General features: G+C 41.2%; 1 protein-coding gene across 8 annotated transcripts; it reads right to left on the reverse strand.

The window, feature by feature from the left end:
• Positions 1-4,376: 4,376 nt before the first annotated feature.
• FAIM (Fas apoptotic inhibitory molecule) lies at positions 4,377-21,070 on the reverse strand. 8 transcript variants are annotated; one of them, XM_067033698.1, is made up of 7 exons: positions 20,605-21,051; positions 19,829-19,905; positions 16,082-16,140; positions 14,582-14,714; positions 14,064-14,292; positions 8,191-8,240; positions 4,377-4,811 (listed from the first exon to the last, which is right to left on the reverse strand). In XM_067033698.1, exons 3-7 carry the CDS (start codon positions 16,123-16,125, stop codon positions 4,662-4,664), a joined length of 606 nt encoding a protein of 201 aa, XP_066889799.1. In that variant the 5' UTR covers positions 16,126-16,140; positions 19,829-19,905; positions 20,605-21,051; the 3' UTR covers positions 4,377-4,661. The 8 variants fall into 8 exon arrangements, with proteins under 8 accessions (XP_066889799.1, XP_066889797.1, XP_066889796.1 ...); XM_067033696.1 differs by lacking the exon at positions 19,829-19,905 and having other exon boundaries at positions 20,605-21,070; XM_067033695.1 differs by lacking the exons at positions 19,829-19,905; positions 20,605-21,051 and adding an exon at positions 20,254-20,454.
• Between the last annotated feature and the right edge of the window lie 177 nt (positions 21,071-21,247).

Raw genomic sequence — 21,247 nt, forward strand, 5'->3', positions numbered from 1 at the left:
TTTACTGAAATTTAAGCATTCATACAGAACATAACATACAGACAGAAAGGTAAAAATCATATTGGTATATAGCTTCATTAATTTTCACAAAGTGAATACATCTTTGTAAATGGCATTCACATCAAAAATAGAAAATTACCTTCATCCCAGAAATTTCTCTCGTGCTCCTAGTTACTAACTACCCCCTAAAGTGAGCATTATGTGGACTTCTAAGATTATATATTAGTTTCTGCCTGTTTTTGAGCTTTATATAAATGGAACTTTTAATTTAATAAATGTCAGATTGCTTTCCTAAGAACTTACTTATTTTCATCACCAAAGTGTGAAGGGATACCCTTTCTTCCATATCTCAGTCAGTAATATGTCATTGCTCTTTTAAATATTTTTTGCTGTTTTCATTGTTAAAATAATACCCCTAGCTATAAATTATTTTGAGCATTTAAAAGATACATTTGTTGGCTATTTGGATTTCCTTTTCTGTAAATAGGCTATTAACATCCTTTTCATTTTACAATTAGCCTGACTTTTCTTATCAATTTTTAAAAGCTGTTTATATATATATATTGGACCTTGTCATCTACATTACAAGTGTCTTCCCCATATCTATTGTTTGTTTATTGACTTTGCTTATCGTATCTTTTACCATACAACTTTTAAACTTCTAGATAATCAAATAGGTTGTTGTTTGATAGCTTCAGGATTTCCTTACTTAATGAAGATCTCCCTTGCCTAAATGCTGTAGCCCTTCAGGGTTTAACCGTCCCTTCTTTTTTTTCTCTCTACAACCTTCCTAGCTGATGTTATTCATTTCCATTGCATGAAATCTCCTGTATATGTTAATGATGCTCACAGGTATATCTCCATCCCAGACCTCTCCTCTGAGCTGCAATAATACAGATCTCACTGCCTGCCATCTGTGAGGGGCGTGTTAGGTCCTGGGGGATACAGCAGTATGCTGTACCTGCCCTCAGAGCTTATTAGAGGATATATTTTGTGAAATGGAAGGGATGACTGGGAGACTTGCTGATCTACTGCACATTTTGTACTGCTTCGAGGGAAAGACTATGGTCAAAGGACTACATATCTATTAGAAAATGAAGACAACTCAACAGAAAAGTAGGCAAAAGAAATGAAAAGGTAATTCTTGGAAAAAGAAGCCTGAAGGATCAATCAACATGTAAGACACTCAACTAGTAATCAGACAAAATTCAAAAGATATACCATTTTATTTATTTAGGCCACACCCCACAGCTTTCGGGATCTTATTTCCCTGACCAGGGATTGAACCCGCACCCTCGGCAGTGAAAGCGTGGAGTCCTAACCACTGGACCACCAGGGAATTCCCATGACATACCATTTTTTAAAAAACGATTGGCTTGGCAAAACTCTGAAATCCTGACTGTATCAAGCTTTGAAGATTCGAGGTAAAGAATTCTGCTGGTCAAAGTTTATAATGGTACAACCACCTTTGAGAGCAGTTTGGCAAACCTTTAATATGATTTGCACTACTTTTTCATTCAGCAGTTCTATTGCTTAGCATACCTAAACCAGTGCTTCTCAATCCTTGATGTACATATAAATCACCATGGGATCTTATTAAAACCCGGATCCTGATTCGGTAGGAAAGATATGAGATTCTTAATTTCTAACAAACTCCTAGGTGATGTCATTGCTGCTGGTCCAGGGACACACTTTAAATAGCAAAGCCCTAGAGAAACTGGAGCATATTCTCAAGAGACACACAGAGACACACAAAGATATTCATTAGAGCTTTGATGGTATAATGATCATCTGAAAACTACTGAGGCGAGTGGATGGCTAAATTCATATGGTTGAATGCAAGAGTTAAAAGGAACTGGAGTTACATGTACCAACCTAGATCAATCTCAAAATCAATACTGAATGGAAAAAAAGCAAGTTGCAGGAAGGATCCATAGAATATAACATTTAAAATTTTAAGTAATACTATATTTTTTTAGGGATATATACCTACCCAGTTAAAGAATACAGACTTGCATGGAAATGGTAAACATCAAGTTCACGATAGTGATTACTTTGGCAAGGGAGGGGTATGGGAATAGCAAGGGTATATGGCTCTTCAGTTGTATTTTAATGCTTTACTTATTAAACTGGATGATAGGTAAACCCAGTTAAATAATACAAGTGTTTGTTTTATTATTTTCTATTTTTTGTACATTTAAAATATCTCATTAAGCAAAACAAAACAAATAGCCTTATTTTTTAGGTTGGAGAAACGGAGGCTCAAGAACTTAACCTTTGGTGCCGAACTTCAAACCCAGGCTGTACACCTTCCTCGTGACCCTGCTGGGTTTTTTGTTTGTTTGTTTGTTTGACTGCACCGCAAGGCTTGTGAGACCTTAATTCCCGACCAGGGATTGAACCCGGGCCCTCGGCAGTGAAAGTGCTGAGTCTTAACCACTGGACTGCCAGGGAATTCCCCCAAGCTGCTTTAAATTAACAAACCAAAAACATGGGTTCACCAAGTCAAAGGCAAACTACATTCTCAAGGTTTGGTCTCCAAAAGACTGAATCAAACTGTATCCCCACGTGTTTGCTGAGGTACATAATAACACACTGCAAAGTACAGTTCTGACTGCTAATAGCTAGAGTTCAAAACAAAGTGCCTAAAAATAATTGCTTTGCTTTTAGACATGGCACAAAACATTTTTTGTACCAGATAAAATATGGCCATTAAAAGTCGCCCTTTAGGGGCTTTACTGGTGGTGTAGCGGTTAAGAATCCGCCTGCCAATGCAGGAGACATGGGTTCGAGCCCTGGTCCGGGAAGATCCCACATGCCGTGGAGCAACTAAGCCCGTGCGCCACAACTACTGAGCCTGTGCTCTAGAGCCCGCGAGCCACAACTACTGAGCCCGTGCGCCACAACTACTGAAGACTGCGCGCCTAGAGCCCGTGCTCCGCAACGAGAAGCGACCGCAGTAAGAAGCCCGCGTACCGCAACGCCCCTGCTTGCCGCGACTAGAGAAAGCCCGCGCACAGCAACGAAGACCCAACACAGCCATTAAATCAATCAATCAGTAAATAAATAACGCCCTTTATTCAAGGGAAATGAAAACAACCACACCCAAACACTTGAAAGCCAACCCCAAAATGAGTTTAATAAGCCTCAGAAGAGTCCCTCTTAGTTCATTCATCTCCTAATCTTACAGTGGCAGTGAAGGAAGGCTGGGGGTGGCATGGGGAGAGCAGGGGGATGATTTCTATACATGTGGTATGTTAACCTTCCAGTCGTAAGACTTCAAATGAAACAAATGTCAGAGTAGGTAAGTCACAGACTAATTTTAATATGCTCTGCCACCACGCATGTTGCCTGCCGGGGCCCCGCCTGTCTGAGCCACATTCCCTCGCTGCTGTCCTGCCCCTCAGTTCCTCGTGCTTGATGTTAGAGCGTGGTTGTGCCTGTTCTGCCCCAAATCTCTTAGAAATACGTGAGCGGCAGGGAGATGGTAGTACAGCGCATGGGTTTTAGCGTCAGAAAAACCTGGGTCTAAATCCTGCCTGTTCCAGTACAGAACAGTTCCCTAAGCTTGAGACAGTGTCTCTAGGCCAGTGCTGTCCCATCAGACTTGGTATGATGATGGAAATGTTCTGTAACTGCACTGTCCAGTGTGGTGGCTGCTAGCCTCATGTGACTGCTGAGGACCTGAAATGTGGCTAGTGTGATAGAGGAATTATTAATTGTTTCATTTGAGTTAATTTAACTTAAATAGCTACATGACTAATGGCTACCGTAGTGGACAAAGCAAGTCTAGAAAATGGAGAATTCTCCCTCTTATGGAGGATCCCCATGTGATAATGGACATGAAATACCCTGATAAAAGGCTCTACTATTAAACCATGTCCTGCCCTGAAAGACCTTCAGAAACGAGTACTGACACAATCTGGACCACTTTCCGTACTGAGGCGGCATCTCTGTGAATCTGCCTGGGTGGGTCTGCTTCAGTCACAAAGCGCTAACACTGGTGCTAGCTACCTCCACACAGGTGTGCAACTCTGACTTTCTAAACACTGCCTGACGATGCAACTGATGCTGTCTGGCGTAAAGAAGTTTGCTTCTTCCTTTTTTTTTTTTGTCCTGATCATGCTGATTAAACAAATGGATTTTCAGAAAACTTTTTTTTTTTCAGAAACCTATTTTTAATTAAATTCTTACCTGACACTCTTTGACATCTCCTTAACATTGTTTCCAGATAGAAAATGTTTCTCATTTCAGTTAAACTAATAATATCATTGTATACCAACTGCTTTAAACTAGACAATCTATCTGCACAGGTTAAAAATATACAAAGACATCCATTTTAAGAAACATAAATCAAGCAGCACCGATTTTATTTTATAGCATTTATTATAGTAAAAGTTGCTCTTGTAAAACACTAGTGATTTTTGGTCCGTATCTTATTTCCCATTTGACGTTAAAATATTTTACATTATTACCAAATAAATTGCAATATTTATGATACATAATTTTTTTTCTGACCTTTGGAACATTACAGTTTCAAGTAACTAAAAAATAAAAACATGGCGACAAAATGTACTGAAAAGTACATACTGAACATATTTAATCACCACAGTAAGTTAAAAGTCCTGATCTTCTTAAGATTAAAATTCATTATCATGAAGTCATTCAGGAATCTCTGGGATTTCTCTATTATCCACAATGAGAGTATGAATAATCCCTTCTTTCCGCTTCCCACTACTGACAGCCTTTATGTAACAGTCATGGTTCCCAATACTGAAGTGAGTTTCAGTCCCGTCATCTACAAACTCACCCTGGGCAAACAAAAGAAGGAGGAATTAGTGTTCCAGAAACATTTATCTTTGTCTAGAGCATTAACATCACCTAAAAAGGGAGGTACAATGAAGTACATATTAGTTCAATGTTAAACTTTGCAAGATTAAAGTTAGAAGCTTGTATTTAGATGCTTTTACGTCTCTGTTATGAAGGTTTCTTATTTGTACCCCCTACAATCTTTAAGAATCTTAAGTTTCAGAGAAAAAAAAAAAAAGTACCTAATGGCTATGTGTCTATAACATATACTATGTAGACAATGTAGACTATTTTCAAAAGTAAAAATAATAAACCTGATAGCAAACATTTATTAGTGATTTATTCTATACAAAGAATGGTTTACATGCATTATTTTATTGCATCCTCACAATAACCTGATTGGAGTACGATTACTATCCACATTTGATATGTGAGGAAACTGAGGCACAGAGTGGTTAAACTACTTGCTGAAGGCCCCAGTCAGTAAAGGATGGAGTGTTCTTAACCATATTCTGAAAATGTGATTCCCCAGTGTATAAGGTGGCTTACAATAAATACATAACATAAAAAATAACATAAACCCAAACACTACTGAGTCTAGCCTTGCTCTGTCCAGTACAGTAGCCACAGGCCACATGTGGCAACTGAGCATGTAATGAGGTGGGTCTAAAATGAGATACTCTATTAAGGGTAAAATATACACTGGATTTGGAAGACTTAGTATGAAACAAAGAATGTAAGATAACTCAGTAGAAACTTTTTATATTTATTACATGTTAAATGATAATATTTTTGATATACTGATTTAAATCAAATTTTTATTAAGATGAACTTCACTGTAAAACTTTTGAAATCTGGCTACTAGAAAAGTTATATATGAAGCTCATATCTGTGGCTTATATTTCTATTGAACAGCACTGATCTAGAGTAAAAAGATAGGGGCCAAGTAGTACAGAGAAGGAAGAACAGGAAGCTTAGAGGATAAAAGTGAATTATGCAAGGAAGCACCATCAGACTCACAACTTGGCTATGAGCTTCCTGGCAGCCAAAGCAGACAGAGCAAGGCCCCGTAGCTAACATTACCTAACCAAAGAAAGCACAGGAGGCACCAGAGAGGGAAGCTTTTTCTTAGCTCTGGGAAGAGTCTGGCCAACACGGAGGTGTGCTGACCACAAAGACTGGGGGTGCTGGTCCTGGAGTCTAGTGTATTCTTTTTACCCCTTTTCACATTGAGCTTTGAAAAAATCCTTCAGGTCATACTTCTGTAAAAATCAATTTAGAGGGCAGAGGAAGGGCTGTATAATACAATCCTTGTAAGTAGCTTCTTGGTAATTTGACAGATACATAGTCTTGGTCACGATGCTTTGAGATGAAAAGGAAATGGAGAAAATAAGAGCAGGTGTGTATAGTGCTGGGGAAGACTGCCCGGATATGGAACTGCCAAAACTGCCCGGCAAACTAGGTTGTAGTCACAATGAGGAGGCAACTGGGTGAGACAGAGCTATTGTCCAAACACTTGTGGTTTCTTGTCAATTACTGAGGAACAAAGACATTGTGGATGGACATTATTTTCAAATTCCAACTTATTTACAATCACATTCTTAAATCTCTCTTTACATTTGCACTGGAGCATTCCTGGAGGGTGGAAGGAATGTGATCCCAAACTGCAGACTCTCCACCTAGAGAATTCCAGGGTAGGAAAGAGAGGAGAGAACAGGAAGGACTAGCAGATGTGGCATCCGGGCACACAGTAGGCATGGAAACTTAAGCTGGTCCAAAAGAAGACGTAAAATACTGAAGAGCTCTCTAAGCCTCTCTGCATGAAAGTCTCGATGGGTAGGTTTAACCCAGAGGGTGGATCAAACTCTGGAGGATCAATTTTGAGTGAGCCCTGGTTACATTTCCCTTCAAGAATTAAAACTAGGATTAATAAAGAGAAAAGCATTAATCTTTGTAACTTTTGATTTCTGGCTTGGGCACTTCCTTAGAAGCAGATTGGCTATGAGACCCAGCTAGTCTGCTGAATAAATTCATCCCAGACCTTCCCTCCAAGCACATCTCCTCACCTTCCCAGACCTACAATAGAGAAGGGAGATAACAGCAGCAACCACAACTTGCAACTTGCTAAACTGTGCCAGGGGAAAAGAGCTTCTCATGATCTCTAGCCCTGGTGTTCATGTCTGAAGCCATGAAAGGGGACACCAGGGCTGGTATACCACCTGCTTGCCAGCTGACCCCAGAACGCATGGGAATTTCCACCCAACGATTTCAGCTCCTGCTCCCACGCTCCCAGCTGTCCAGGACCGCCTCCCCTGCTTCACTTCCTCCCCTGCTGTACATACCACTATTATTTCCTTCCCATTTGCGATACACTCCTACATTCACCTCACCACAGCCCTAACAGTGCAGGCAGCAAAAGCCCAACACCCTGGGGTTTGGATGGGGATTTCATTGTGCTCGGCTTCAATGGGTGGGGTAGTAGCCTCTTAGCACTGCTACTCTACAAATTCCACTTGTCTTCTGGGGTTCGTGACAGTGCCCTTTCCTACCTGCCTTTGTGTCACCTGACACTGTGTGCATCATTTCTTTTTCACAACCTTTGCTTTTAGAAAAGTACTATCTGCTTTGAGTGTATGGTGTAAAGCCTTCCTATTCAGAGTGTGACCTGTGGACCAGCAGCTCTGGCAACACCTGAGGACACGTTAGAATATGCATTTTAACAAGATCCCAACTGATTCTATGCATGCAAGTTTGAGAAGCAGTGGTATAAAGCACCCCTTTAACCTGGATAAACACAGGAGGACTCAACCTTTGGGGAGGACTTTTTTTTTTTTTTTTTTTTTTTTAACAAACCCTTGTGCCGAGCACTAACTTTCAATAAGTTTGCAGCAAGGGAGCTGCTCTGCTAGGTACGAAACCCGGACCTAGAAGCAGATCGTCTAGGAATGGTTTAGCACCAGGGTCCCCACGAAACGGGCGTGACGGGCGAGGGGGCGGCCACCTTTCCAGCCGCGCCCATGTCCCAGGACGAAGGACTCCGCACCGGACCCCGGTGCCGACGGCGCGGCAGGTTGCGCCGCGCTGCACCGCTCCGGGGAGGATTTTGTAAATGTGGGAACTCTTTTCAGGGTAGAGGCTGGTCCAGGAGAGGAAAGGTAGAGTGTGAGCTTGGTGCCAGACATAAGTTGTTACCAAACTCTCACTGCCCCAGGCACTGGCCAGGAAAGGTCTTCAGATTTTGGAGTCAGGATTACTTCATCTCTTTTTTGTTTTTAACCAGGAGGACCTTCGTTACTTATAAAATCTCCATAGTTAGGAAACACAGCAACGTTTCAACGGTCACTCATGCACATGGTGAGAGTAATCAAAAGGTCAACTTACTGCTGTCTCCATTTTTTTACCATTGCACCATACATCCATAGTGTCTTTTTCTGTAAAAGTAACAGATGAAAAAAAAAATTATAATCTGTGATTTAAAGTTAACACTTTATTATTTTTATTTTTTATTTTTTTCCGGTACACGGGCCTCTCACTGTTGTGGCCTCTCCCGTTGCGGAGCACAGGCTCCGGACGCGCAGGCTCAGCGGCCACGGCTCACGGGCCCAGCCGCTCTGCGGCATGTGGGATCCTCCCGGAACGGGGCACGAACCCGTGTCCCCTGCATCGGCAGGCGGATCCTCAACCACTGCGCCACCAGGGAAGACCAACACTTTATTTTAAGAAGAGTTTGTTACACTGGAGTTTGAAAACTCCATTAATTCCATTCATGGCTTTGAAATTCTTCCAAATTTGAAGAAACTTTATCTTTTGTTCGCAGACGAAATAAAAATGAAAGCAATCTTTTAAGAGAAAATCATGATCCCAGTACAAATTAATGAAGACTTGTTAAAGAAACTCTTTAAAGGAGGATGCAGACAAATGAATGCGAAGAGGGACCTTTCCACACAGAATGTCTTTTTTCATATCATCTGAGATGTTTTAATAAAATTTTAAGGTCTGGTTGTGAATCAAAGAAGGGTTTATACACTCCCAGGATTACAATGTGTTTCCATGTAGGATACCAATATATTTCAGCAAATTAAAGAGTGCTTTTGGCTTTTTAAAAACCTACGTACTTCAAGTAATGTAATATTTGACCTTACCCCTTTATTTTTATTTTTTGGATTATAGCAAGTATTGCTTTTCTTTCTTTTTTTTTATTGGAGTATAGTTGATTTACAATGTTGTGTTAGTTTCAGGTGTACAGCAGTGATTCAGTTACACACACACACACACACACACACACATACTCTTTTTCAGATTCTTTTCCCTTATAGGTTATTACAGAATATCAAGTAGAGTTCCTTGTGCTATGAAGTAGGACCTCGTCATTTATCTATTTCATATATAGTAGTGTGTATTTGCTAATCCCAGACTCCTAATTTATCCCTCCCAGAACGTCCTTTAACATCAGTGACTAGATGATTCCTCCTGCCTCTCACTAACCCCACTGGATGATGGCACAAAGAGACCACCAAAAACGGCTACCTTGCTGTTCGTACAGGACAGATAGCAATTTAGCCTTAAAGTTCATACTGGATAGCACAATAATCTCTATTCATTTTGTTATGGTTTCACTTTTGGGAAAATTACTGGATCATAAGAAAAAATATATAGGTATAGTACTTGATGGACTGTTCAGAGTACAGTGCTGACACAATAGAGCAAAATGCTGCCACGATACACTTGGGTATTAGCTAAGTGGCCACAGCTCACTCCACGGAGGTGTGTACATGTGTGCGTGTGTCACAGACGCATGTGAATTTTGGGGGAGGATCCCTAGAGCCACTTGTGAATGTCAGTGTCCCAGGGAGTGGCAGGTGGGAGGACTGCACTCATTAAGCAGCCAGAAGACGAGCTTTGGGTGTTATAATGAAGACTAGAGAGAAGCAGGACCTGTGTGTGCACATGGAGCCCAGGGGTCAAAACCTGACTGGGCCCCAATGTTCACTGCAGCACTATTTACAATAGCCAGGTCATGGAAGCAACCTAAATGCCCATCAACAGATGAATGGATAAAGAAGATCTGGTACATATATACAATGGAATATTACTCAGCCATAAAAAGGAATGAAATTGGGTCATTGGTAGTGACGTGGATGAAATTAGAGACTGTCATACAGAGTGAAGTAAGTCAGAAAGAGAAAAACAAGTATCGTATATTAACGCATATATGTGGAATCTAGAAAAATGGTACAGGTGAACTGGTTTACAAGGCAGAAATAGAGACACAGATGTAGAGAACAAACGTATGGACACCAAGGGGAGAAAGGAGGGGTGGTGGCGGGATGAATTGGGAGATTGGGATTGATATATATACACTAATTTGTACAAAATAGACAATGAATAAGAACCTGATGTACAAAAAATAAATAAAATTAAATTTAAAAATTCAATTCAAGGGGCTTCCCTGGTGGCGCAGTGGTTGAGAGTCCGCCTGCCGATGCAGGGGCCGCGGGTTTGTGCCCCAGTCAGGGAAGATCCCACATGCCGCGGAGCGGCTGGGCCCGTGAGCCATGGCCGCTGAGCCTGTGCTCCGCAACGGGAGAGGCCACAACAGTGAGAGGCCCGCGTACCGCAAAAAAAAAAAAAAAAAAAAAAAAGAATGAGAAGATTTCGAAGCAATAGATAATACAAGTAAAAAATGCAAACAGACATTTGGAACATGGGCAAAGAAGATATACTTCCATTTTCAACAAGAAAAGAGAAGAGCCACCAGAAGAGCCCAAATGACTTAAAAAAAAAAATCAAGGTCCAATTGTGAAGAAAACAAAAAATGAGGTATAATTTTGAGAAACTGGTAGATTATAGAACAGAAAAACCACTTGACCTTGACACTAAAAACAACTTCCTTTGAGTGGCACAGTGGGTGTGACAATAATACAGAGAAAGAATGTAACCACGGCCCACTCCAAAGATATTTACAAAAATCACAATAATATAAATGTTATTTATTGGTTTTTAATTTTAGAATCAACCTATAGAAAAAACACAGGAGAACACAGTTATGGCTACAGAACAGAATACAAATATTAACTTCTCTGATGATGTCAAAGAAGAGGTAGAGAAGACAGAAGTTGAAGGTGGTAAAGGTGGGAGAGGAGCGGCGGGGGAACCATATAGTTCACAGCCCCATCTTACTCAACAGGGGATGAAGTAAATTTGAAAGCTGCTGATGAAGATGGTGGTAGCGGCAGGAGAGGCATGAGTTTTTTACTGTCTCCAAATTGCCCCTGCTAAAACAGACAGGGCAACAGAACGGAACCAAAGACCCCATGGACAGTATCTACACCACAAACTCTACAATACCAATAGGTGGGGGAACCACGGCAACTACAAGACCGTAGCTGTAGTATCGGCAACCATGCAGAAGGAAGCAGAGGGAAGCAGCAGAGCCCCTGGTGTAAGAATCCTCAGATGGCAGTCCCAGTTCTAACTGGAGCGTTCGGAGGGGGGATGTGTGAAGAGCAGCTGAACTAGAAGGGGTTTTACATCCTGACTGTGGCTGGGGTGTGGGAGCGGCGGGAGGGGTCTGAAAGGGCTACAGCAGTCTGGGCCCCAGGAACCCTCAAACCAACCCGCCGAAGCTCCCTTCCAGTACAAACCCCACACTGAGAAGAAACTTGTGGGAAGACGATCCAAACTGAGCACCCAGGGAAACGAGAGTAAAAGAAAGAGAAAACCTAGAAAGAACGGGGTAAGGAAACAGCAGCCATCTCAGAAAGTGTGCCCCAGTGATTTTTAACATCATCCAAAAACGACAGAAAAGGGAACTCAAGAACCTGAAGTTTAAAAAGCTACACAAACCCACACTCCCTTCTATAAATTCAGAAAAACTAAGATCATATAAGAATTATCAAAGAAAGGTATTGAGCTCTAGATCCATACAAAATTGTAAGAAAAAAAGAACAGACTACCATCATTATAGACAATAGAAGCATCAGAAAGACATGCTTACATGAAAGGTAAGGCTGTAAAATACTATTTCAAAATGAGCTGAAAGAAATTAAGAAAATCATACAAGACATGAAAGAATGACTAAACAATGGTTAGAAAAACTCTGAGAAATGAAGTATAGAACACAGTAAAAATTAGAAATAAAAATAATTCCAGAAATGAGGACTAAACTAAAAGGAACACAAAACAAACATAATAAATAATTCCTTAATAGAAACAGAAAATGAAGAGGGGGAAAATTTTTTAAGTCAAAGAGAAATAAAGATGACAGTACAAGTCACAGGCTGGAAGAAAATAACTGCAAAACGTATCTGATAAAGAACGTGTATCTAAATATCTTTGTTACATTTTTAGAATTATTGATTGACAGGAAGTATTTAAATGGCAACCTAGACATAGTCTTTTAAATATACCTGAAGCCGAAATGGTTGAAAAAATTAATCTGCTTTTTTCTCATGATACATAAAACAAATCTCATAATGCACTAAAGATTATGGTTCCAATTTTTTTTAACTTAGTATATTTTAAAAATATACTAAGAACTCTTAAAATTCAACAGTAAGAAAGAAAACAAACCACCCAATTGAAAAATGGGCAAAAGCTCTATAGAAACAGCTCACCAAAGAAGATACACAGATGGCAAATAAGCATATGAAAAGATGCTCAACACCACATATTATTAGGGACTTGCAAATTAACAGTGAGATATCATTACACACTTATTAGAATGACCAAAATCCAAAACACTGGCAACACTGCTGGCAAAGATGTGTTGTAACAGGAACTCTCACTCATTGCTGGGAGGAACACAAAATGGTACAGCCACTTGGGAAGACAATTTGGTGGTTTCCTATCCTCTTCAAGAAAAATTGACCCAATTTCTTTAATAAGTAAACCATACAGGAGTTTTTTGGTTTCCTTTTTTTCCAACTATGTGCATTTATTACCTGATAAACATTTTTCATTCTTAAAAAAATTTTTTAAGGTATTTTCTAGCATTCAGCTAGACTATATACTCTTTTTTTAAAAATAAATTTATTTTTGGCTGTGTTGGGTCTTCATTGCTGCATGTGGGCTCTCTCTAGCTGCAGCGAGCAGGGGCTACTCTTTGTTGCGGTGAGCAGGCTTCTCATTGCGGTGGCTTCTTTTGTTGAGGAGCATGGGCTCTAGGCGCAATGGCTTCAGTAGTTGTGGCACGTGGGCTCAGTAGTTGTGGCTCACGGGCTCTAGAGCACAGGCTCAGTAGTTGTGGCGCACGGGCTTAGTTGCTCTGTGGCATGTGGGATCTTCCCAGACCAGGGCTGGAACCCGTGTCCCCTGCCTTGGCAGGCGGATTCTTAACCACTGCGCCACCAGGGAAGCGCTAGACTATATACTCTTAAAAGACACAGACAAAGTCTCTTCATTTATGTATCCTCAAGGCCTGGTACACAAACTGCCATTTAAGAGGTTCTCAATATTACCTAAATAAATGAATCAAGGAATTAATGAGATGATCTACATAGTCTTAACTTAGTGATATGAGAAGCAGGAAATACTAAGAGTAACCAGAAGAGTGAAAAGGTAGTAAATATTTGTCTTGCAAGTTTTGTAGGCCCAATAGAAACTGAGAACACAGATGGCAATCTGTAATAGCACAACTTAGCTTAAAGAGCAATGGCTTACTTTTTATTTTTTTTAAATTTTTTTTTGTGGTATGCGGGCCTCTCACTGTTGTGGCCTCTCCCTTTGCAGAGCACAGGCTCCAGACGCACAGGCTCAGCCGGACCGGGGCACGAACCCGTGTCCCCTTCATCGGCAGGCAGACTCTCAACCACTGCGCCAACAGGGAAGCCCTCTTTTTATTTTTTAATCTACTTTATCTGGACTGATGATTTTGATCTGCTGCAGTCCTAAACCTATTGCTACCTAGAGAAAAATTCCCTTTTTTACTGATGAATCTTTAATTTCCAACTGCCTTTAGACATGCTTTTAAAGAGAAATATCAAATAATAACAAATGTCTACATCAATATTTCTCTTTTTAAACCCAAGTTTATAATCCTCGAATTCATCACTATAAAATCTGGCTCTCTTATTTTTCATATAAATCAGTCGATACAATGAACACTTCATTTCCACAGGACACATGAGAAATACAACTGCACTGAACATTCTCTCCTATTCAAAGCTCCCATAAACGGTCTGGACAATTAGAGGAACTAATTAAATGGCCACCATAAAAAGCCAATAAATTCTGCAGAAACGGCACTCACTTACCCAACACAACTCTAAAGTCCTCACCATCCAAATGTAATACCCAAGTATTGGTGGTTTTTGATCTGTTCTCCATATACTTCTTGAGACTTTTCCCATTAATTTCCAGAGTATATTCATAAGCAAAACCACTGACAGCATCTATATTTATGGTTGCTTTCATCTTTGCAGCTCCAACACAGAAGGTTTCTTTGCCCACTAATTTGAACATCCATTCTTTTCTTATCTCTTCCTAAGTAATAAAATATAAAAGTTGAAAACACATAAATGGAAGAAAATTTAATATTTTCATGATACAAAGGTTTTAGAAAATAAAGTCATTTTAAGTTTAAATATTAGATGTTATAGTCTATGAATTGCACAACTATTATTAGTTTGCTTTGTATGGCAAAATGATACAGGCCAATATATAAAGATAACCACTGTAAGAGAAAAGCCTTGCATTCACATATGAAGAATCTACATTAGCAAAATCAAGCTTCCCTGTACACCATATTTTATGAAGTAACATTTTTTCCTACCTTCCCATCTACATATACCACTCGTTTGCCTGATGTGGTCCCATGTTCGAATTCAATCTTATGGACTCCATCACTTAAAGCAACATCCCAAACAGCTACGAGATCTGTCATTTTTTCCAGGCTGTAAGGAGGGCTAAGGGAGTAAAATTAAGCAATTACAATAGGCCAAAACAGTAACAGAATAACCAATTAATCCTTCCAAGGTGAAAATATCAGATTTTAAAAAGCCCTGAAATTATAAAATATTAAAGTGATATTAACTAAGAAAGCCTACTTACAGTACATGTAACTATCTTCTCCCTCTTATGCATTCTTCTTTTAAGATGAAATTACTATATATGGGTATATGGTCAGATAATTCCAAAGTCACCTTAATATAATAGGATTAAGAATCAGTAGTTTATCCACGACAGTATTCTAAGCTAGGCCACAGAATAATGCTTGGAAAGGTCAGTAAAAAGTTTCTACTTCTCCCTCCCATCACTTAAAAAGCACAGTATTTAATTTTGGTTTTACTTTTTCAGATCCAATCACTCTAAAGCAAGAATTCTCAAAACATTTTATACTTAAACCAATAACTAGGGATTAATTTTTTTAAAAAGGTTCTAATTTATAATACTAAGACTGAGGAAAAAAGAAGTCAGGAAGAAATGTTCTATAATAGATATAAAAATGTTATGCAAGATAGTAATCTTGTCATTATTACAGGAAATCTTATTAAAAATATAAAGGATTCTGTTTTGTCAAGTTTCTGGCACAATTTAAACACACAGTTTATATTAATATTTTAATATAAAATATATATTATATGTGTGTTCTATGTGAATAACCTGTTATGTATAATGCATATGTAACATGTAAGTTCTATTTTGATACTGATATAGATCTTTAGCTTTGAGAGAAGTAACATTACAGCAATAATGATCATAGCTAACAGTTATTTAGTACTTACTGTGTGTCAATCACTGTGCTAAGAGCTTTATATATATTAACTCAAAGAATCCTCACCATGAGGTGGGTACTATCATTATCTCTATTTATAGATGAGGAAACTGAGGCTCAGAGAGGCTAAGGGCTTGTTTAAGGTCACAATGACAGTAAGTGGCATATGGGATGTAAGCTTAGGACTCTGGCTTCAGAGTCTGTTCTCTTAACTACATCCTACTCTTCATTCACTCTACTCTCCTTTGTAGGCTCTAAATCAGAGACGGTAAATGGATTTGATATCATTTTGAAGTGACTGCCAAGAATTTTGTGCTGAGACAGATTTGGAGACCTTACATCCAGGTCCTATGGGAAAGGATGCCAGATTAGTGCTGGCCACCTCCATGCCAGGTGTTTACCTTCCTTGCTCGAAATCACAGAAAAGCAAAACTATGTGTTCTGCCATATTACAAAGTGTGTCCTTTAACAAGTAGCCTGGATAAATAACTCTCCTGAATGATGAAAACCATCTTGAAAGTTTCATAAGCTAGTTTTGTTGCAATGCAAGACATTTACCTTTCGTCATCTTCAAAGATAGGACTGTCATCTCCAGATGCCATGGTTGGCAAAACAGTCTTTAATCCAATTAGCAGCCAGGAAAGAGAAAAGGAGAATTGCAGCAAAGAAAGACTGAGAGCAACAAAGATGACATCTGCAAAGCGTTTCTAACTCTGCAATCCATTTCTTAAATTGCATGCAGTTTCTGATGAAACAGCGTTTACATACAATAGAATTGCAATATCTAATTTTCAGGGAAAGAAGTTAAATCATGCAAATTAGCCAATCATATTTTTACCTGTTATGGATTTATAATTTCCTAAAACCAGAGAATAAACTCTAGTTTATGCCACTGAACTAGGGAAGCCAGGGAAGCCCCCTGAACTGTACATTTTAAAACGGCAAACTTTATGTCATATATATTTTATCACAACTTAAAAAATTAATACTGTAATATACAAGAAACCCATTGAATTATACCCTTTAAATGGGTGAAATGTTTGGTATATGTGTTAAGCTTGCAAGAAGCATCCAGGGATATGCCAGTTTGCTTTCTGAGAGCAAACTTAATTTGTTCACTTAACTCAAGCCCACTTAATTTACTAGTGCCAATAATGAATCCATAAAAGTTACGTAGTTTGCTCAGGTCACTACAAGAGCCCAAGCCAAAACTAAAGTCCAGAACTCCTGTGTAATTAACTAAACAGTATCTGGGCTGTAATGCTAAAATCAGAAGCACACATAATACTCACATGCATAGGAAACCCCCTACATTTGAAGATTTGGGATTAACAGTTGTACCCCTGCCAAACCTACTGAAAAATAATTTCAACTATTTTTTTGCTCCCAAGATCTACTCTAGTCTAGTCTTTTCTGTACAGATGTCCAAGGGTACTCACTCCTTGTAAAAAACGGGAGATTGACAATCTTTTTGGTCTGAAAACAGCCAGACGCCACAAATTGTTTTTAAAAAGATATTAAGGGGGCTTCCCTGGTGGCGCAGTGGTTGAGAATCCGCCTGCCGATGCAGGGGACATGGGTTCGTGCCCCGGTCCGGGAAGATCCCACATGCCGCGGAGCGGCTGGGCCCGTGAGCCATGGCTGCTGAGCCTGTGCGTCCGGAGCCTGTGCTCCGCAACGGGAGAGGCCACAACAGTGAGAGGCCCGTGTACCACCAAAAAAAAAAAAAAAAAAAATTAAGGGCTTCCCTGGTGGCGCAGTGGTTAAGAATCTGCCTGCCAACGCAGGGGACACGGGTTTCAGTCCTGGTCTGGGAAGATCCCACATGCCGCGGAGCAACTAAGCCCGTGCGCCACAACTACTGAGCCTGCGCTCTAGAGCCGGTGAGCCACAACTACTGAGCCCAAGGGCTGCAACTACTGAAGCCCGTGCGCCTAGAGCCCGTGCTCCGCAACAAGAGAAGCCACCGCAATGAGAAGCCTGCGCACCGTAACGAAGAGTAGCCCCCGCTCCCCGCAACTAGAGAAGGCCCGCGCGCAGCAACGAAGACCCAACACAGCCAAAAATAAATAAATAAATAAATAAATAAAAACATTTTAAAGATATTAAAGAAGATCTTAGCACCCATAAAAGCGATCCAACAGGCAAAGAAAAGCTAAGCATTTTGGAATGAAAGCTAAAGATTCAAAACACATTGTACCTAAAATAAATCCCTCTTTTTTTAAAAACACCTTATATATTTGTGGATTTTTCTAGTCTTAAAAATATTTCTTACGGGGACTTCCCTGGTGGTTCAGTGGTTAAGGCTTTGCCTTCCAATGCAGAGGGTGCGGGATCCATCCTCGGTCGGGGAGCTTAGATCCCGCATGCCTCATGGCCGAAAAAACAAAACATGAAACAGAAGCAATACTGTAACAAATTCAATAAAGACTTCAAAAATGGTCCACATCAAAAAAAATCTTTAAAAAAATTTCTTAGGATATCTCCTATGAAAGTGGAGGGTATCCTGCAACTATCAAAGCAAAGAGAATACATAGCAATAGAGCAAGCCAACAGCATAATATAAACTTAAATAAGCATCCTTTGAAAATCAGAGTAGACTTCGGGATCATTCAAAATTTGCTCTACAAATTTTAGAGACTCTAGAAAGTTCAGTAATTCAGCAAACTTGAAAGAACTGCGCAATTTTCCATTATAAGGAACTTCAAATATTATCACACTAAGATAAGGCATGGTACCATATTAATTATAATTATATTTCATATAAAGTATAAAAGACAACACAGCAAATCAGAAAGGTTAGAAATCAAGATCACAGAAAAAAAATTTTCCCTCAACTATCAATATTCATGTATACATTCAACATTTATTTACAGAAGTATCAGTTTAAGGTGTTGAAGAAGTTTTGGAAATAGTGGTGATGGTTGCTCAACATCACGAATGTACTTTATGCCACTGAACTGTACATTTTAAAACGGCAAATTTTATGTCATATATATTTTATCACAACTTAAAAAATTAATACTGTAATATACAAAAAAACCCGTTGAATTACACCCTTTAAATGGGTGAACTGTATGCTATATGAATTATATCTCAACAAAACGGTTTAAAAAAAAAAAACCCAGGTGCCCTGCCAGGAGTGTTTCTTGGAATATGATTATACCTATAACCAAGAGATGATCACAGCTGTCCATGTCCCCGATTTCTACCTTACTTATATGAATAATGAGAAATATCTGTCTCACACAGATCTCTAAGCTACAAATTGGACTTAATAAACACATGTCATATTCTAAATTCATCCACCATACATACATTTAATTATCACGACCATGTGACCAAACTGGAAAATGATCATTACAAAGAAAAATCCCCTGTATTTCAGCACAACGTTTTAAGAATGTAAATAAAAAGGATGGAAAAACAAATTCCATTTATTTTCACTGATAAGGACAATGTCACTCACTCACTTGAAACTTTACATGTCTTCAAAGGAAGCAGTTTCTGAGTATCTGGTGACATACCCATCAGCATAATCCTTTAAAATCCCTTCCCTAGCAACCCAGCATGACTTAAATATAAAACAGTTTCCACTGTTCATCTAACCCCTGGTGGAATTTTGCTTTAACTTAGGTTTAGTCGTATTGGAGACTGTAATGGTTTATCCAAGCTAAACCTAAGTCAGTTTTAAAAATTACTAAGGTACTCACAGTTCCTTTTCAGCAAAGCTCTAGGTAAGACCAGCTACAAGGCAGGTCAGACTTAAAGAGGTGCTGACACCACACCGTCCGCCCGATCCCTTGTGAAGCACTGGGATCTCCAACAAAGTCTGTCAGAAACCTCCCTAAGCCAGGTGTTCCCAAATGCGAGGCACAAAAACGGAAATAACTTTTCCGAGGTGCATTTTTGCAACGTATACCACAAGCCTTACGAGGGATTCTCTCTAAACAAATAATCGTGCTCAAAAAACCAGACGGAACAGTGCTCAACGAACTGCTTTTTGTAATAGCTAAGAACCGAAAACCACCTGTATGTTCACCATCAGAGAGATAATCCATTAAGTAAATCACAGTCCTGTCACTCAGCGAGCGTCAAGCCCCGGCCAGGCGCGGTCAACCTGGCCCCAACACAGCTTAGCGCGGCCAATGAAAAGGATGGTGAAAAACATAGAAAGCCGTGCGCAGACGCGTGGGATGTATTAGTAAGACAAAGAAGCCGAGCTGCGGCACTTTATGATCCAGGTTCTGCAAAAATACAGCCCGCTCATGCTTGCAGGGAAAAGGGGACTGGAAGGAAATACACCTTAATGTTAACCCGAGTGTCTCCCGGGAGCAGGGGCTTCGGCTCCTGCGCTTCCTTGCTTGTGTTTTTCTGCTCCACTTTTCCGACGGCGACAAGTATGAATTTATACTCGGGGAGAGGCCGGAGCCGCGGGTCGCTGGGCCTGGCCGGGTAGGGGAGCCCCGCCGCCCGCCCCGGTACCTGCCCCGCCCGCGGCCCGGCCACCGGGAGACACCAGGAGCCTCCTCCCCGCCCCCCCGTGCGGGCTGGTGCCTCACCGCAGGGTCGCCAGGCCGCGGAGACACCGCCCACCGCTCGGCGCGCCCGTCACCGTCTCCGCCGCCGCCCGGAGATGGCGGCCGCCAGCGCCGCGGCGGGGTCGCCTGGGGCTGCGGGCAGGGGCTTCCGGGGCGGCCGAGCCGCCCCACCTGGAGCGCGGGGCTCACCTGGGCGCTGTGGGCTGTGGCGGGGCTCTGGGCCCAGCGACCGGTAGGTTCCTCCGACTCGGCCACTTAGGCCGCGTGGTCTCGTCCCGTCGCCGAGAACAAGACGCAGCCTCCGCGGAAGCGAGAGCTCGGCAGGCGTGAGTCCCGAGCGCGCCGACTCTCTGTCGCGCTTCAGGTCCCCGGGGGTGCCCCGCGCAGGCCGCCGTCCGCCTCCCCGCGCGGCGACCCAACCCCGCCCGCTGCTCCCGCCGCCGGCTTTGCGTTCTCACCCCCTCCCTAGACGCCTCGGTAAGAACCAGCGGATAGCCGGCGCTGGTCGGACGCTGGGGAGAACCAGGTGGGCAACCCTACCTGCTCTGTAGCCGCGGGGCAGGTAAATCCAATCGTGGCATTCGCTCCTTGAAACCCTGTAAGGCTGCTGGCTATTTCTTTAAAGATCAAAACTCCTTAGGGTTGGCGCGAGGCCCTGTGTTTGATGTTGCGCCTGCCTCCTCTGACTTCATTTAGATCCTCAAATGTTGCAAGGTCCTTCTCACCCAGGGCCTCTGGAGGTGCTCTTCCCTCTGGACGCTCCTCCCTGCCTCTTCCCTTAGTTAACCTCCATTTTGCTGTTGAGATTGTTCTTCAAATATCATTTCTTAAGGAAAACTACGCTGGCCCCTAAGGCTTGCAACACCTGGAATTCTCCTTCTCAGCTCCATTCAGGGTGTGCAAGTATTCTTTGTAATCTTTGCTGAATGTGCAGTGTAATTGTACACCGAGGTCCGAGAAGGCGGGGACGGTGGCTGCTTGGTTCTCACTCTAGCATCTCCCACGTCTGCACAGCGCAGGCTTGTATTAGGCTCTGATAAATGTTTGTTAAATGAATGAATGAAGAGCAGGCCTGAGTAACGTTTTAGGTGGCCTCGATTTTTTTCACTTTAAGGAAGAGACAGTATCACTGCAGGGAGGGAGGACGGTGGGTGAGTGGACCATCTGAGAAGAGCAGTGAGTG

This window comes from Kogia breviceps, chromosome 5, assembly GCF_026419965.1.
Source record: "Kogia breviceps isolate mKogBre1 chromosome 5, mKogBre1 haplotype 1, whole genome shotgun sequence".
NCBI classification, from domain to species: domain Eukaryota; kingdom Metazoa; phylum Chordata; class Mammalia; order Artiodactyla; family Physeteridae; genus Kogia; species Kogia breviceps.

Excerpts from the sequence above, each read along its gene's own strand:
- FAIM (XM_067033696.1), bottom strand. The coding sequence starts at position 16,125 with ATGGCATCTGGAGATGACAGTCCTATCTTTGAAGATGACGAAAG. Across the intron at positions 8,241-14,063 it reads GGACTTTAGAGTTGTGTTGG|AAAAAGACACTATGGATGTA; the intron begins GTAAGTGAGTGC and ends TTACTTTTACAG. Across the intron at positions 4,812-8,190 it reads GTAAAAAAATGGAGACAGCA|GGTGAGTTTGTAGATGACGG; the intron begins GTAAGTTGACCT and ends TTGTTTGCCCAG.